Source organism: Moschus berezovskii, chromosome 7, assembly GCF_049115385.1.
Source record: "Moschus berezovskii isolate FMDL1 chromosome 7, NW_MosBer_1.0, whole genome shotgun sequence".
In the NCBI taxonomy this organism is placed as follows: domain Eukaryota; kingdom Metazoa; phylum Chordata; class Mammalia; order Artiodactyla; family Moschidae; genus Moschus; species Moschus berezovskii.
Genome location: NC_142466.1, coordinates 13278274 through 13296920, shown reverse-complemented (window position 1 = coordinate 13296920; position 18647 = coordinate 13278274). Strand labels below are relative to the sequence as shown.

Below are 18647 nucleotides of genomic sequence, written 5' to 3'. Positions count from 1 at the left end.
ATTCATGGGGTCGCGGAGAGTCGGACACGACTGAGCGGCTGAACTGAGTGGAGGGTTAATCACCCCCTTTCCTGAGCATTGTGTGTCTTTCTGTCCAGGTGTTCTCACAGGCGTTTGCATGCTTCTCCTCTTTCTTGTTCACGTCACAGCGCGTTTGCGCTCGTCCTCTGTGACCGTGCGTGTCCGGCGGGCTCCTGCCTTACATCTGGCCCCTTCTTTGTGGCCACAGTCACCGCCTCGATCCCAAATGTTCTCTCTTCACGGCGATAGGATGAAAATCGCCAAAATTTACGGCAACCGCACTCGCTGAATAGGGATTCCTGCTCAAGTGGAGGCAGGCAGCTCAGGGACCTCCTCCCCTCGTTCCCTTTTCGCCTGCGTTTTCTCATATGGACTATTTGCAGGGGCACCGGGCGCAGCAGTGGGCATGCAGGCAGAGCTTTTTCTGGTAGGAACACAAATCTTCGACTCCTGCTGTGCTTCCGGAGACATTCTCCTCGCACCTCGGTGGGGACCAATTTCTGGATTGGACTGTCCCGTCTTTCCTGTTTTCAGTTCGTTGCTTCCGCCCGGAGCTGCTGTAAGTTCCCGCTGTGAGTAGCTACTTCCGCCAGGAGTCCTTAGCGTCTTGGACTTGGAAAGTGGCCCTGGGGCGGCCTCCTCCTTCTCTCAGCCTGGCTACCCGAAGCCAGATCTCAAGGTGGAGGCGGCAGCGGCTGGGCCTGTCGCAGAGCGTTCTTTTTGCCCAAGCCCTGGGCCCGAGGTTACTTAGAGGTGCGGGCGAGGCGCCCAGCCCGGCCCAGCCCGGGCCTCCCCCCGGCCGGTGACAGCGGCCAGAGGCCTCGCCGCGCCCACCCCAGCCTGGGGCGGGGCGCGGCCTCGGAGCCCGGGTCCCGCCCCTCCTGCCTGCTGGGCGCGGGATCAGTGCCTTCAGCCCAGGAGCGGTGGAACCGCCTTGCGCCTCTGGGACTCCGCAGTCCCCTGGCTCCGGCCGCTGGAGAACATGGAGTTTGCGGAGCTGATCAAGACCCCTCGGGTGGATAATGTGGTGCTGCACCGACCTTTCTATCCGGCCGTCGAGGGGACCTTGTGTCTGACTGGCCACCACCTGATCCTGTCCTCCCGGCAGGACAACACAGAGGAGCTGTGGCTTCTCCATTCAAACATCGACGCCATTGACAAGCGGTGAGTGCTGGTCCCATCCATCCCCTGTCTGCGCGCAACTCAGATGCTTGTCTGCGGAAACGCGTCCTAGCCTTTTCCTTGTGTCCCCTCGCCCAACCAGTCAGCAGAACGACCCTCGCTCTGGCCTAGACCGAGGGTTTGAGTTTTAGAAAGCTGAAACCATCCAGTTGAGATACCGGGTTTCCATTCAGTCTGATTATCATTTTTGGTTCAGTTCAGTCGCTCAGTCGTGTCCGACTCTTTGCGACCCCATGAATCATTTTTGGTACATAACACTGTTTGGATGGATTTGCAACGTTTTCATTTTGAATTTCTTTTCCTTGCACCATCATATTCCTTGAATGTTAATTGCCCATCATAGTTCATGAAGTTGTGAGTGAATGTGATTACAAAGGCTTTACTTGCAACTTTCGAGGAAAACTGAAAGAATTCAGTATATAGTGTCTAAATTTCATTAATTTTCACTTCTCCCCTCCTCTCGGAAATGTTCAGTTTATCATATTTCTCCTTGTTTCTTACCTTCTGGATCATCAATTTAAGACTTCCCATTTTGGAAGATTAGAATGTGTTTTATTTTCTTTACTCTCCTGTGCTTTTGCAAAGAACAGAATAAGCTCTTAAACAAAGGTATTAATTAATTGACTTTTTTTTTTTTTGCACCCCAGGCTCTCTTTCCAGGGTAGTGTCTAAAGAGGCTAAAAGTTATAGTTCATCTGTAGTCAAAATTACCATTTCCCCAATGATTTTGTGTACTTTAGCCAGAAGGTAACTTGGTCATCCAACTTACACTAAAGTGTAAGTGAATGACAGTAGTTTTTTTGGTTAGCTCTTTCGGAGAAGGCAATGGCAAGCCACTCCAGTACTCTTGCCTGGAAAATCCCATGGATGGAGGAGCCTGGTAGGCTGCAGTCCGTGGGGTCGCTAAGGGTCAGACACGACTGAGCGACTTCACTTTCACTTTTCACTTTCACACATTGGAGAAGGAAATGGCATCCCACTCCAGTGTTCTTGCCTGGAGAATCCCAGGGATGGGGGAAGCCTGTTGGGCTTCCGTCTATGGGGTCACACAGAGTCGGATACGACTGAAGTGACTTAGCAGCAGCAGCAGGAGAATTTGGAAGTGAAGATTTCCAAAGTGGTTATGCCTTAAAAGAAAATTATTTCTAATAGGGGAAGTTAAACAATATGAGTGAAGTGATGATAGATTTATTTTGAAGCAGCAGACTTCTGTTTGACTCCTGAGAGCACCCTCTCCTGTGTAGAAGTTTTCAGTGTTCCCTTTGTGCCTTCATGGTGGTGGTGGTTTAGTCACTCAATCAAGTCTGACTCTTACAACCCCATGGACTGTAGCCCACCAGGCTCCTCTGTCCATGAGATTTCTGAGGCAAGAATACTGGAGTGGATTGCCTGGGTCTTGAAGACCCAGGGATGGAGCCCTCCTCTCCTGCATCGCAGGCAGATTCTTTGTAGCTGAGCCACCAGGGAAGACCCCTTAGTCTGTCATGAATGGCAACCCTTGTTCTGGCCGGAATCTACTTTTCCCTGTTCAGTTCTTGCCATTCTCTTTTCTGAACCCATTTTACCAGTCAGTCCTCACTTTTTGTTTTGATTATCTATGTCCTGCATTCTCTCACCTCTGTATTTTACTGACGCTCTTCCTTCTGCCTGGAATGCTTGGTCCTCCCAAATTTGTGAAACATTCATTGACATTTTGTGAAACATTAAAGACAGCACGATGAATAAAATATACCTCTTGCCTTGCAGGAGGTTTATAGGCTATCATCCAGCTGTTCTTCATCTATCAATATTCAATTTAACCATTTTAATCTGCCACCCCTTTCACACAACTAAAAGTAATTCCTCTCCCCTTGAAATCCTTTAGCTCTTTCATAAATATAGCGCTTTCATAAATATTTGTTAAAATTTGTGTTTTGATAGTTATGTATGTGTTAGCTCCTTGAAGCCAGGGTAGGAATTTGGTTAATTTTTGTCTCCATCAAAGCTCCCATCTGTGGCATGGGCAGATAGGCACTTAGGAAATAAAAGACTTGACCACTGAGTGGAGAGTGGTGACACAGAATACAAATTAGAGTCTCTGCATGCCATCAACTCTGTTCTTTCTTTTTATCTCTTCCTGTGGTTTGTTTTCTGTCTTATCATTTCATATTTACGTAGCATTTACCACAGCTGGGCCTGGCTGGGCTTAAATGAAAGTTTAAGATAAGGACCTTTTAATCTGTTAGTAGAGAAATGACAGATTGTACACACTTTTACCTGGGAAGCAGCATGATGTGGTGGAAAGAGCGTGAGCTCAGTGGTAAGATCCAAGTTTGTTGAGTTGTTGCTTTCAAAAAAAGTTGTTGCTCGTATACTGGGAAGGAGATGGACATTCAAATAGATCAACAAATAAATACGTAACAGCGTCAGGTAATAAGTGCCAGGGAGGAAAAAAAGGAAGATGTGAGGATGGAGAATGCCTGGAGGCAGTGTGTTTAGAAGGAATGTTTGAGAGGACAAGTGACTTGAATAAATGAAGGGAGGAAGCCTGCCCTGAGTATCGGAGGAAGGAGCCTTCCAGCCGAAGGGAATGCAGATACAGAGACTGGAGACAGGAGCACGCCTGGCACGTGGGAGGAAGAACAAAGAGGCCCGTGTGGCCGGAGGGCAGTGAGCACGGGGTGGGGCACCCGGGGCACTGGGAGCCCACAGAACCTGGCTGGAGGGTCAGCAGTGGCCAGGCCATGCGGGGCTGAGATGCCGCTGCGATGGTATTCATGGGAAGTCTCGCAGAGCTGCAAGATGAAAGTGTAGCCGCTGATAGACTTCTAGGAGTTGATTCTGGTTACTGGCAGAAAATGGACGGTAGAAGGGCAAGAGTGGAAGCAGAAGACCTGGATATACTGTTGGGTACTTCAGGTAAAAGATGGTGGTGACTGTCGAGTGGAAGCAGAAGTAGTGTGATCAACAGTGGTCAGGTTTGAGGTATACTTTAGTCAGTTTATTAATTTTTGGCTGTACTGGGTCTTCACTGTCGCCCATGGGCTCCTCTTGGTTGCGGGGCCCTGGCTTCTCCTCACCGTGGCTTCTCCTGTTGTGGAGCGTGGGCTCTAGGGCACACGGGTTTCAGCAGCTGCAGCGCTTAGGGTTAGTTGCTCTGTGGCGCTTGGACTCTCCCCAGACCAGGTATGGAAGCCGTGACCCTGCAGTGGAAGGCCGCTTCTTGACCACTGAACCACCAGGGAAGTCCTGGATGTATCTCGAAGGTTTAGCTGCTGTGAATTTGTACATGGGATGTGAGAGGAAGAGCAGGAGTGCAACTGACTCCTTCAGTTCTGCCTCTCATTAGTTAAGTGTCCTCGGGCGAACTGCTCAACCTCCCCGCACCTCAGTGCTTTCACATGAGGAAGAAAGCCCCTCTCATATCCAGTATTAGCTTACATTTGAGTGTTTGACATGCTTGTAGAGTATGTTCGTGTACAGTGCACACAGAATTTTATTTACTCCCTTCCTCAGACAAGGTTGCGCACAGGGTCTGCAATTCTAGTTCTCTTCTATTTTTAGGGAGAAAGCTGAGTCACTCCTGCTCGGTTGGTGGCCCACCATTTTCATGATTGGCTCGTCACAGCCTTTTTGTCCTTGTTGGTCTTCTTCAGCCTAAGTGTCTCTCTTTCCGCTGGTCCTCAAGCGCTGCAGGCAGCTGTGTCCAGTGCTGCGGCTCGCCCTCGGATGCACGCATATCACTGTAAGCTGTGGAGCACTGTTGTGTGTGCGTGCATGAGTTTACTTTACCGAGGTAGGGTTATGGCGCAGATCTTGTTCTGTTTCTCAGCAGTTTAACTCAGTACCCTTTTTCCCGGTTCCCTTCATATTGTGGACGTGAGTTTGAGTGAACTCCGGGAGTTGGTGATGGACAGGGAGGCCTGGCGTGCTGTGGTTCATGGGGTCGCAAAGAGTCAGACATGACTGAGCGACTGAACTGAACTGAACAGCTGTCTCACTGCTTCTGCTCGCAGTGCTAAATTCCGAAGTGCCTGTGCTGGGCTCAGTCGCTCAGTTGTGTCTGACTGTTTGTGACCCCATGGACGTAGCCCACCATCCAAAGTGCCTACAGTGGTCCACTTCACCCCCCAATCTCCAGCTCCCTACAATCTAACAGCTCTGGTAAACGTCCTCACTCAGGTCCCTTTAGGGTCTTCAGCTGAGTTTCTCTCAGACCATGCCTAGGGTGGGCTCAGCCAGAAAGCCGATGCATGGGTCAACTCACAGAGAATGCCAGATGGCTTTCCAAAATGCCTGTTCCACTTCGCCCTCCCACCATGATTCTTATTTCTACCATGTTCCTACCAACATTTGGTATTGTTGTTCTTCAAGCTTTTGCCAATATGATGACTGGGAAATGGTGTCTCTTTTGTTTTAATTTGTGCTTCTCTTATTACCAGTGAGTTTAAGTATTTCCTAGTAGAGTGTGAATGCAGAGACTTGAGACAGGAGCATGGCTGGCATGAAGGAGGAAGAAGAAAGGCCAGTGTGGCAGGAGGGCAGTGAGCACAGGGAGACCGCAGAAACTGTGGTTGGGTGGGATCAGCAGTGGCCAGATTGTGTAGGGCCTGATATGCCCACTGTGATGGTTTTCACGGGGAGCCTTGGAGAGCTGAAACCTTGGAAGTGTAGCAGTTGATGGACTTCTAGAAGATGACTCTTGTTGCTGGCAGAAAATAGATTGTAGAAGGGCAATGATTTGTTAGCAGATCATTAAATTTTTTTCGCCTTTCTGTGGATTGCCTGTGAATTTCCGTGGCCCACTTTTAAAGACTGGGTTTTTCTCTTTTTTGTTCCAGCCAGTTCCTTATGTATTCTGTAGATGTTGATTTTTCACTTACACGTTACAAATATCTTCTCCGTATATCTCACCCATTTGTTGACTCTTGGGTGGTGCCCTTTGTTAAAGAGAAGTCTTGGATTTTAATGCAAAATTTATCAATATTTTGTTGTTTGTGCTTTTTAAGTGTTACTGAAGTCCTTCCTTATTTCAGGATTACTAGGATATTCTCCTAGATTTTCTTCCATATTAGTTTTACCCTTCATTTTTAGATCTTTAATCCATTTGGATTCTACATTCATTTCAAGTGTGATAAGAATCCAACTTTGTTTTTTTCCTCCATACAGCAAGCCAGTTTTCCTAAAACCATCATCTGACAACCTATCCTTGACTGATTTTTCATACATCAAGCGGTTTTATGCATATATGTATATGTAATATATAAAGCTTTGGCTGCGTCCCATAAGTTTGTAATATTGTATTTTTGTTTTCACATTTCTGTCTGTACTTTATAATTTCCCTTGTGATTTGTTCTTTGGTCTGTTGGTTATTTAAAAATTTATTAATTTTCACAATTTGAGAGTTTTTAATTGGAGTATAATTGCTTTACAATATTGTGTTAATTACTGCTGAACAGCAACATAAATCAGCTCTAAGTATCTGTGTATCCCTGCCTCTTGAGTCTTCCTCCCACCCCCGTCCTACCCCTCTAGGGCTGGCAGAGCACCAGGCTGAGCTCCTGTGTTCTTTGACAGCCTTCTCCGAGCTGTCTGCTTTACGCTGGTAGTGCATGTATGTCAGCTGTCCTCTCTGTTTGTCCCACCCTCTCCTTCCCCCTGCTGTGTCCAAATATTCAGTCTCTACATCAGCATCCCTATCCCTGCCCTGCGAATAGGTACCATTTTTCTAGATTCTGTATATATGCATTAATGTGCAGTGTTTGTTTTTCTCTTTTCTGACTTACTTCACTCGGTATGACAGACTCTAGGTTCACCCACATCACTACAAATGACCCAATTTCATTCTTTTTTATGGCTGAATAATATTCCACTGCGTATGTGTACACACCTTCTTTGTTCATTGATCTCTTGGTGGACATCTAGGTTGCTTCTGTGTCCTGGATATTGCAGATAGTGCTGCAGTGAACATTGGGGTACGTGTTTTTTTCAATTATGATTTTTCCCAGGGTATATGCCCAGTAGTGGGATTGCTGGTAGTTTTATTCCTAGTTTCTTAAAGAACCTCCATACTGTCTTCCATAGTGGTTGTATCAGTTTACATTCACATCAGCAGGGCATCTCCATCCTCTCCATTTATGGTTAGTAGATTTTTGATAATGGCCATTCTCATTGGTGTGTGGTAATACCTCATTACAGTTTTGACTTGCTTTTCTCTAATAATGATTCAGACTTAAATTGAAGAAAGTAGGGAAAACCACTAGACCATTCAGATATGATCTAAATCAAATCCCTTATGATTATACAGTGGAAGTGAGAAATAGATTTAAGGGACTAGATCTGATAGATAGAGTGCCTGATGAACTATGGACGGAGGTTTCTAACATTGTACAGGAGACAGGGATCAAGACTGTCCCCATGGAAAAGAAATGCAGAAAAGCAAAATGGCTCTCTGGGGAGACCTTACAAATAGCTGTGAAAAGAAGAGAAGCAAAAAGCAAAGGAGAAAAGGAAAGATATAAACATCTGAATGCAGAGTTCCAAAGAATAGCAAGGAGAGATAAGAAAACCTTCCTCACCCATCAATGCAAAGAAATAGAGGAAAACAACAGAATAGGAAAGACTAGAGATCTCTCCAAGAAAATTAGAGATACCAAGGGAACATTTCATGCAAAGATGGGCTCGATAAAGGACAGAAATGGTATGGACCTAACAGAAGCAGAAGATATTAAGAGATGGCAAGAATACACAGAAGAACTGTACAAAAAAGATCTTCACGACCCAGATAATCATGATGGTGTGATCACTCACCTAGAGCCAGACATCCTGGAATGTGAAGTCAAGTGGGCCTTAGAAAGCATCACTACGAACAAAGCTAGCGGAGGTGATGGAATTCCAGTTGAGCTATTTCAAATCCTGAAAGATGATGCTGTGAAAGTGCTGCACTCAATATGCCAACAAATTTGGAAAACTCAGCAGTGGCCACAGGACTGGAAAAGGTCAGTTTTCATTCCAATCCCAAAGAAAGGGAATGCCAAAGAATGCTCAAACTACTGCACAATTGCACTCATCTCACACACTAGTAAAGTCATGCTCAAAATTCTCCAAGCCAGGCTTCAGCAGTATGTGAACTGTGAACTTCCAGATGTTCAAGCTGGTTTCAGAAAAGGCAGAGGAACCAGAGATCAAGTTGCCAACATCCACTGGATCATGGAAAAAGCAAGAGAGTTCCAGAAAAACATCTATTTCTGCTTCATTGACTATGCCAAAGCCTTTGACTGTGTGGATCACAACAAACTGTGGGGAATTCTGAAAGAGATGGGAATACCAGACCACCTGACCTGCCTCTTGAGAAACCTGTATGCAGGTCGGGAAGCAATAGCTAGAACTGGACATGGAACAGTAGGCTGGTTCCAAATAGGAAAAGGAGTACGTCAAGGCTGTATATTGTCACCCTGCTTATTTACCTTATATGCAGAGTACATCATGAGAAACACTGGGCTGGATGAAGCACAAGCTGGAATCAAGATTGCCGGGAGAAATATCAATAACTTCAGATATGCAGATGACACCACCCTTATGGCAGAAAGTGAAGAGGAACTCAAAAGCCTCTTGATGAAAGTGAAAGAGGAGAGTGAAAAAGTTGGCTTGAAGCTCAACATTCAGAAAACTAAGATCATAGCATCCAGTCCCATCACTTTGTGGCAGATAGATGGGGAAACAGTGAAAACAGTGGCTGATTTTATTTTTCTGGGCTCCAAAATCACTGCAGATGGTGTTTGCAGCCGTGAAATTAAAAGACGCTTACTCTTTGGAAGGAAAGTTATGACCAACCTAGACAGCATATTAAAAACAGAGACCTTACTTTGCCAACAAAGGTCCATCTAGTCAAGGCTATGGTTTTTCCAGTGTTCATCTATGGATGTGAGAGTTGGACTGTGAAGAAAGCTGAGCGCCGAAGAATGGATGCTTTTGAACTGTGGTGTTGGAGAAGACTCTTGAGAGTCCCTTGGACTGCAAGGAGATCCAACCAGTCCATTCTAAAGGAGATCAGTCCTGGGTGTTCATTGGAAGGACTGATGCTTAAGCTGAAACTCCAATACTCTGGCCACCTCATGCGAAGAGCTGACTCATTAGAAAAGACTCTGATGCTGGGAGGGATTGGGGGCAGGAGGAGAAGGGGACGACAGAGGATGAGATGGCTGGATGGCATCACCGTTTCAGTGGACATGAGTTTGAGTGAACTCCGGGAGTTGGTGATGGACAGGGAGGCCTGGCGTGCTGGGATTCATGGGGTCGCAAAGAGTCGAACACAACTAAGCGACTGAACTGAATAATGAGTGATGTTGAGCATCTTTTCATGTGTTGGCCGTCTGTATGTCTTCTTTGAAGAGACATCTATTTAAATTTTTTGCCCATTTATTTATTGGGTTGTTTTTTTGAAACTGAGCTTTATAAGCTGCTTGTATATTTTGGGGATTAAGCCTTTGTCAGTTGCTTTGTTAGCAGTTATTTTCTCCCATTCTGAGAATTGTCTTTTTGTCTTATTTATGGTTTCCTTTGCTGTGCCAAAGCTTTTAAGTTTAATTATATACTATTTGTTTTTATTTTCGTTACTCTGGAAGGTATGGGTCAAGGGAATCTTGCTATGATTTATGCAAAGAGTGTTCTGCCTTTTTTTTTCCTCTAAGAGTTTTATAGAGTCTGTCCTTACGTTTAGTCCTTTGATCCATTTTGATTTTGTTTTTGAGTAGGGTTTAGAAAGTGTTCTCATTTCATTCTGTTACATGTAGCTGTCCAGTGTTCCCAACACCTTTTATTGAAGAGTAAGTCTTTTCTCCATTGTATATTTTTGCCCCCTTTGTCAAAGATAAGGTGCCATACGTGCGTGGGTTTGTCTCTGGGCTTCTATTTATCTGCATTGATACTTTTGCTTTTGTGCTATTACTGTTCTCTGTTGATTACTACAGCTTTGTAGTATAGTCTGAAGTCAGGAAGCTTGATTACTCCAGCTCTGTTTTTTCTCTCCCAAGATTTCTTTGGCTCTTCAGGGTTTCCATACAAATTGTAAAACTTTCTGTTCTAGATCTGTGAAAAATGCCATTGGTAATTTGATAGTGGTTGTACTGAATGTGTAGATTGCTTTGGGTATGATAGTCATTTTCACAGTATTCTTCTAATCCAAGAACATGTGCTGTGTCTCCATCTGTTTGTGTCGTCTTTGATTTCTTTCCTGATTGTCGTATACTTTTTTGTGTATAGGCTTTTGTCTCCTTCAGTTCAGTTCAGTTCAGTTGCTCAGTTGTGTCCGACTCTTTGCAACCCCATGAATCACAGCACACCAGGCCTCCCTGTTCATCACCTTAGGTAGGTTTATTCCTAGGTATTTGATTCTTTTTGTTGCAATGATAAATGGGATTGTTTCCTTAATTTCTGTTTGTGAGTTTTCATTATTATTGTGTAAGAATGCAAGGGATTTCTGTGTATTAATTTTGTATCCTGTAACTATTAAACTCATTGATTAGCTCTAGTAGTTTTCTGGTGGCATCTTTAGGATTTTCTGTGTATAGTCATGTCATTTGCAAACAGTGACATTTTTCTTCTTCTTTTACAGTTTGTATTCTTTTTATTTTTTTCTCTTTGATTGCTGTGGCTAGGACTTCCAAGACTATATTATAATAGTGACAAGAATCCACACTCTTGTGTCTTTCCTCATCTTAGGGGAAATGCTTTCAGTTTTTCACCATTGAACAAGTTGCTTGCTGTGGATTTGTTGTATATGACCTTTATTATTTGAGGTGACGCCCTTTATGCCCACTTTCTGGAGAGTTCTTATCGTAACTGGGTGTTTAATTTTGTCTTTCCCTGCATCTATCAAAATATTATCATATGGTTTTTATCTTTCAGTTTATTAATATAGTATGTCACTTGGATTGATTCATGTGTATTGAAGAATCCTTGCAACCCTGAGATAAACCCCACTTGATCATGGTGTATGATCTTTTTTAATGTGATGTTGGATTCTGTTTGCTAGTATTTTGTTGAGGATTTTTGCATCTATGTTCATCAGTGATATTGGCCTGTAATTTTCTTTTTTGTGTGTGATATCTTTGGTTTCTGTATCAGGGGGAATGGTGGCCTACTAGAATGAGTTTCGAAGTTTTCTTTTGTCTGCAATTTTTGGGAAGAGTTTAAGAAGGATAGGTGTTAGCTCTTCTTTAAATGTTTGATATTAAGAGAATTCTCCTGGGAAGCAGTCTGGCCTTGTGCTTTTATTTGTTGGAAGATTTTTGATCATAGTATTTTTTTTTTAATTATTAATTTGTCTCAATTGGGTCTTAGTTGCAGCATGTGGGACCTAGTTCTTGATAAAGGATCGAACCCCTGGCTGCCTGCATTGGGAGTGTGAGTCTTAACCCCTGGACCACCAGGGAAGTCCTGATCATAGTTTTGATTTCAGTGCTTATGATTGATCTGTTCGTATTTTCTCTTTCTGGTTCAGTCTTAGAAGGTTGTCCTTTTCTAAGAATGTATACATTTCTTCCAAGTTGTCCATATGCTGAAAGTCGTCTCTTATGATTCTTTGTATTTTGCAGTGTCAGTTGTAATCTCCTTTTTCATATTTCTGAGTTTACTGATTTGAGTCTTATTCCTTTTTTTCTTAAGGAGTCTAGCTGATGGTTTATCTATTTATCTTCTCAAAAAAACAGCTTTCAGTTTTATTGATCTTTTGCTGTTTTCTTCATTTCTTTTCCGTTTATTTCTGCCGTAATCTTTATGATTTCTTTCCTTCTACTGACTTTTTTTTGAGGGGGGTTGTTCCTTTTCTGATTGCTTTAGGTGTAAGGCTAGGATGTTTATTTGATATTTTTATTGAGGTAGGGTTATATTCTATAAAATTCCCTCTTAAAACTGCTTTTTCTGCAGCCCATAGGTTTTGGGTCATCATGTTTTTGTTGTCATTTATTTCTTAGTACTTTTTTATTTCCTCTTTGATTTCATCAGTGATCTCTTGCTTATTTACAAGGATATTGTTTAGCCTCCATATGTTTGTTTTTTTACAGTTTTGGGGTTTTTTTTTTTTCTGTAATTGATACCTAATCTCATAGCATTGTGGTTGGGAAAGATGCTTGATATAATTTCAGTTTTCTTAAATTTACTGAGGCTTGGGTTTTGTTACTGATTTCTGACTTCATCCCATATGGTCAGAGAAGACACTTTGTTTAATGTCTCTTTTTTTTGACCATGCTCTGTGGCATGTAGGATCTTAGTTTCCCCACCAGGGATTGAACCTGTGCCCCCTGCAATGGAGGGCAGTCTTAACCACTGGACTGCCAGGAAAGCCCCCATATCTGTCTTTTTAAATATCTTGAGACTTGATTTGTGGCCTAATTTATAGTCTATCCTGGGAAATTTTCTGTGTGTGTGTGTATCCTGTTGGGTAGCCTGTGTATATCTGCTGGGTCTAGTTAGTTTCAAGTTAGTTTATTGTATTAAGTCCTCTGTTTCCTTATATATATCTGTTTGTTCTGTCCATTATTATGCGTGAGGTATTAAGGTATCTATTATTGTAGAAGTACTTCTCCATTTACTTCTGTCAGATTTTGCTTTGTATATTTGATTTTCATTAGATGTGTTCAGTTCGGTCGCTCAGTCATGTCCGACTCTCCGTGACCCCATGAATCACAGCATGCCAAGCCTCCCTGTCCATCACCAACTCCTGGAGTTCACTCAAACTCATGTCCATCGAGTTGGTGATGCCATCCAGCCATCTCATTCTCTGTCGTCCCTTTCTCCCCCTGCCCGCAATCCCTCCCAGCATCAGAGTCTTTTCCAGTGAGTCAGCTCGTCGAATGAGGTGGCCAAAGTATTGGAGTTTCAGCTTTAGCATCAGTCCTTCCAATGAACACCCAGGACTGATCTCCTTTAGAATGGACTGGTTGGATCTCCTTGCAGTCCAAGGGACTCTCAAGAGTCTTCTCCAGCACCACAGTTCAAAAGCATCAATTCTTCGGCAATCAGCCTTCTTCACAGTCCAACTCTCACATCCATAGATGAACACTGGAAAAACCATAGCCTTGACTAGATGGACCTTTGTTGGCAAAGTAATGTCTCTGCTTTTTAATATACTATCAAGGCTGGTCATAACTTTCCTTCCAAGGAGTAAGCGTCTTTTCATTTCATGGCTGCAATCAGCATCTGCAGTGATTTTGGAGGCCCAAAAACATAAAGTCTGACACTGTTTCCACTGCTTCCCCATCTATTTCCCATGAAGTAATGGGACCAGATGCCATGATCTTTGTCTTCTGAATGTTGAGCTTCAAGCCAACCTTTTCACTCTCCTCTTTCACTTTCATCAAGAGGGTTTTTAGTTCCTCTTCACTTTCTGCCATAAGGGTGGTGTCATCTGCATATCTGAGGTTATTGATATTTCTCCCGGCAATCTTGATTCCAGCTTGTGCTTCTTCCAGCCCAGCATTCCTCATGATGTACGTTGCATATAAGTTAAAAAAGTAGGGTGACATATACAACCTTGACATACTCCTTTTCCTATTTGGAACCAGTCTGTTGTTCCATGTCCAGTTCTAACTGTTACTTCCTGACCTGCATACAGGTTTCCCAGGAGGCAGGTGAGGTGGTCTGGTATTCCCATCCTTTTCAGAATTTTCCATAGTTTATTGTGATCCATGATCCACACAGTCAAAGGCTTACATTACATGTAATAAAGGATTCCATTTACATTAGATGTGTAAATGTTTATAATTGTTACACTTTCCTGTTGTGTTGAACCTTTTATTAGTAATGTCCCTTGTCTCATATAACCATTTTTGATTTATGAACTATTCTTTCTAGTATTGGAGTAAGAAGTATTATCTTTCCTTGCTGCCTTTTGGTTGTTGTTTGCTTGGAGTATCTTTTTCCACCATTCCTTCAATTTCAACCTGTCTGTCTCTTTGGATCACAGATGTGCCTCTTGTGAGAGCACATGGTTGGACCGCGTGTCTTTGTCCCCTGTGTCAGCATCTGTCCTTCACTTGAAGAGTTTAATCCTCTTGCATTGTGGTTAATTGTTTGTCATTGTGCTGTTTGTTCTGCATATGCCCTAAAGCTGTTTTGGTCCCTCCTCTCCTGCGTTAATATCTTTTATTGTGTATAGTTGATTTTATGGCAATGAACTGTATAAAATTTTTTCATTTACTTTTGTGTTTATTCTGTAGCTGTTTTCTTTATGGTTACCATGGGGATTAAATTTAACATCCTACAGTTAAAATACTCTAATTTGAATTTATACCAACTTCACTTCAAAAAATAGAAAGTCTCCTCCTTTATAGCTCTGTCCCCATCCCTTTCCATGGATGTCATAAAATTATATCTTTATGCTTTGAGCCTGAGGGCATAATGTTGCTGCTGTAATGTTGTTACAATGTTGCTGCTGCTGCTGCTAAGTCACTTCAGTCCTGTCCGACTCTGTGACCCCACAGACGGAAGCCCACCAGGTTTCCCTGTCCCTGGGATTCTCCAGACAATGTTACTGGTCTCTTAAATCATGTATAAAATAAAACATGCAGTTACAGGCCATAGTTACAGTAATACTGCCTTTATAATTGCCTGTGTATTTACCTTTTTGAAATCTTATTTCTTCATACAGCTTCAAGTTGCTGTCTAGTGCCCTTTCATTTCACTTTGCCGGACTCCCATGAGCATTTCTTGTAGAGCAAGTTTAGTGGTCAGAGACTCCTTCAGCTTTTGTTTATCTGGGAATGCCTTAATTTCTCCCTCACTTTTGAAGGACAGTTTTGCAGGCTATCAGATATGTAGTTGACAGTTTTTCCTTTAACACTTTGAATATATCAGCCAACTGTCTTCTGGGTCCCAGGTTCTTGAGTTCTTGTTGTGGGTCTCTTTGGGTTAATCTTACCTGGACTGCATTGAGCTTCCTGTTTATATTGATGCCTTTCATCAGATTTGAGAGGTTTTCAGCCATTGTTTTGCAGATGTTCTCTGCCCCCTTCCTGTCTTTTCTCTCTGTGATTCCCACTGTGTGTGTGCTGGTCGGCCTGTTGGTGTCTCATGGGTCCCTTAGGTTCTGTTCATTTTTCTTTAAAATTTTTTCTTTCTGTTCTTCACACTTGATAATTTGAATCTGCTTTTGAATCCCTCTCATGAACTTTTCATTTCAGTTCTTAAAACTTTTAAGCTCCAGGATTTTTTGGTTTCTTTTTAGGTTTTCTATCTCTTTATCAATGTTTCTGTTTTGTTCACACGTTAATATTCTTGACTTTACCCACATTTTCCTTTAGCTTTTTGAGCATCTTTAAGACTGTTATTTTAGTATTGTCTAATACATCATCTTCTATCAAGTCTTTTTCAGAGACAGTTTCTGTTGATTTATTTTCACCTTTTGAACGGGCCGTGCACTCCTGTTTATTTCTCTTGCTTTGTGATTTTTTTTTTCCTCTGCTCAACACTGGACATTTGAACCTATGGTAACTCTGGAGATCAGATTTTCCCTCTTCCTTTGATGTTTTTTGTTTGGGGGGGTTTCTTTTCTTTACTGTTTTTGTTTTTTTGACTGTTATGGGATGTCTATGCCAAGGATCAGCCTGAGGTATAAAGTTAAGATTTTCTCAGGTCTTTTCTGAGCCTGGGTTTGTTCAGTCACAGTTACTTCTTAATTTTCCCTAAATGTTGTTTTCGAATGTCCTGATTGTTACTGTCTGGTTCCTGAAAGGAAAAGTGAAGAATGAAGACAAGTGAGGAGAGAGCCGACTGTCTAAATCCGCTGGAAGTCATCGATTGGAGGTGCGGGCAGCTTACAGCAATGCAGGAATTGCAACAGTGGCTGCCTGCCTCTCTGCACCTCTGTGATCAGAATCAGCATTCAGCGATCATAGCACAGATCTCTGGTGTTTGAAGAACAGGGTCCTCTCTTCCCATCTTGGCTCCTATGAAGTGTTGCTCTAGGAAAATGTACACAGCTGCGTGCCACTTGGCTAGGGGTGGGGGATGGGTAGCTGCTCTTTTATTAAGAGCTGAATTTATCCAAAACTAACTGCAATTTATTATCCAAGTCTTTCCCTAGAAGTTTAATAGACATGAGAGTTCCAAAGTAGTTACATCAGAGAGATTCTGGCAGTGCAATTGTTATACAGGTGGGAAGAGAGATTCTTAAACTTCTGATTCCACTGTCTTCCAGAGTCCTTTGCTTTTACTGAGTTATGAGGTTTTTGTTTAAGTATATTGTGGTACGAGTCCTTTATCAAATATAAGATTCACAAATGTTTTCTCTCAATCTGTGGTTTGTCTTTTTATTCTCCTTAACTGTGTCTTTCAGAGAGCAAACATTTAAAGATACACAATTTATGGTTCTTTTGTAGACTGGGCTCATGATATCTTACCTAAGAAATCTTTGCCTAACCAAAGGTCACAAAGATTTTTCTCCCATGTTTTCTTTTAGAAACTTTATAGTTTTAGGGTTTTGGATATATGATCCACTTTTAGTTGGTTTTGTGTATGGTTCCTAAAGATCCAGAGTCTTTCTCCGTATAGCTATCTCATTGCTGTGGCACCGTTTCTTGGGAAGCCTGCCCTTTCCCCAGTGAGCTGTTTTGCGCTCCTCTGTCCATGTGTCAAGGAATACATTGCTAGACTTTCTTCTCTAATGTGTTGATCTGTTTGATGCCATTGCTGCCACAAGGTTAAAGTATCTTTAAATTACACAGTGTTAGATATCCAATTTTGTTCTTACTCATACTTGTTTTGGTTATTTGAAGTCATTTGCACTTCCTTGTGAATTTTTTTTAATTTACTTATTTATTTTTGGGTCCGCTCTGCAGCTGGTAGGATCTTAGTTCCCCAACCAGGGATTGAACCTGCACTTGCTGCAGTGAAAGCACAACATCCTAATCACTGGACCAACAGAGTGGTTGAATGTGAATTTATTTTTTGTTTTGTATTTATTTTTTCGTTTATTGGAATATAATTGCTTTACAATGTTGTGTTAGTTTCTGCTGTACAGCATGAATCAGCCATGTGTATGCCTATGCCCCCTCACTGTTGAACCCTCCCTCCCACCCCGCCCCGCCCCTCCAGGGCCATCCCAGAGCACCACTGAGCTGCACTCCCTGCGCTTTAGAGCGGTTCCTCCTGGCTGGTTTTACACACGATAGCATGTATATGTCAGTGCTACTCTCTCAGTTTGTCCCCGCTGTTACCTCTCCCGGCTGTGTCCACGAGTCCATTCTCTGTCTGCGCCTCCATTCCTGCCCTGCAAATAGTTCAGCAATACCATTTTCCTAGATTCCCTATATATGCATTAATGTACAATGTTTGTTGTTCTGTTTCTGTCTCATTTCACTCTGTATGACAGGCTCTAGGTTCATCCACCTTGATAGAACTGACTCAGTTTCATTCCATCTTATGGCTGAGTAATATTCCCTTGTTTATTTGTACCACACCATCTTTATACATTTATCTCTCAGTGGCCATCTTGGTTGCTTTCATGTCCTGGCTATTGTAAATAGTGCTACATCTGCGTGAACGTTGGGATGCTTATGTTTTTTGGGGTTATGTTTTTCTTAGGGTATCTGCCTCATAGTGGGATTCTTGGGTAATATAGTAGGTCTGTATTTAGTTTCTTAAGGATCCTCCATACTGTTCTCTACAGTGGCCGTGCCAGTTTCCATTCCCACCAACACTGTAAGGGGGTTCCTTTTCTCCACACCTTCTCCAGCATTATTGTTTGTAGATTTTTTTGAAGATGGCCATTGTGGTTGATGTGAGGTGTGATACCTTATTGTAGTTTTGATTTCTATATCTCTAATAATTAGTGATGTTGAGCATCTTTTCTTGTGTTTCGTAGCTATCAGTGTGTCTTCTTTGGAGAGATGTCTGTTTAGGTCTTCTGCCCATTTTGATTGGATTATTATATATATATATATATAGAGAGAGAGAGAGAGAGAGCCTCCATTAGCTGTTTGTATATAAGGAGATTACTGTCAGTGCTTTGTTTGCAAAAACTTTCTCACATTTTGAGGGTTGTCTTTTCTTCTTGTTTATGGTTTCTTTTGCTGTGCCAAAGCTTTTAAGTTTAATTAGGTCTCAATTATTTATTTTTTGTTTTTATTTTCATTATTCTAGAAGGTGGGTCAAAAAAGATCTTGCTGTGATTTATGTCAAAGAGTGATTTTTTTTTTCTGTTTTCATCTAAGATTTTTGTAGTATCTGATCTTACATTCAGGTCTTTAATCCATTTTAAGTTTATTTTTGTGTATGGTGTTAGGGAGTGTTCTAGACCATAGGTGCTTAGGTTTATCTCTGGGCTTTCTGTCTTGTTCCATTGGTCTATATTTCTGGTTTTGTGCCAGGACCATACTGTTGATTACTGTAGCTTTGTAATGTAGTTTGAAATTGCGGAGCCTGATTCCTCCACCTCTGTTTTTCTTTCTCAGCTTTGCTTTGGCTAT

The 18647-nt window shown here is 42.4% G+C and overlaps 1 protein-coding gene across 1 annotated transcript in view; it reads left to right on the top strand.

The window, feature by feature from the left end:
• Positions 1-600: 600 nt before the first annotated feature.
• The window catches only part of MTMR9 (myotubularin related protein 9), a 63995-nt gene continuing 45948 nt past the window's right edge, over positions 601-18647 (top strand). The window contains exon 1 of the mRNA XM_055428045.2: positions 601-1185. Within this exon, the coding sequence (XP_055284020.1) occupies positions 1004-1185 (182 nt within the window). The 5' untranslated portion in view covers positions 601-1003. The remainder of the gene's footprint in view (positions 1186-18647) is intronic.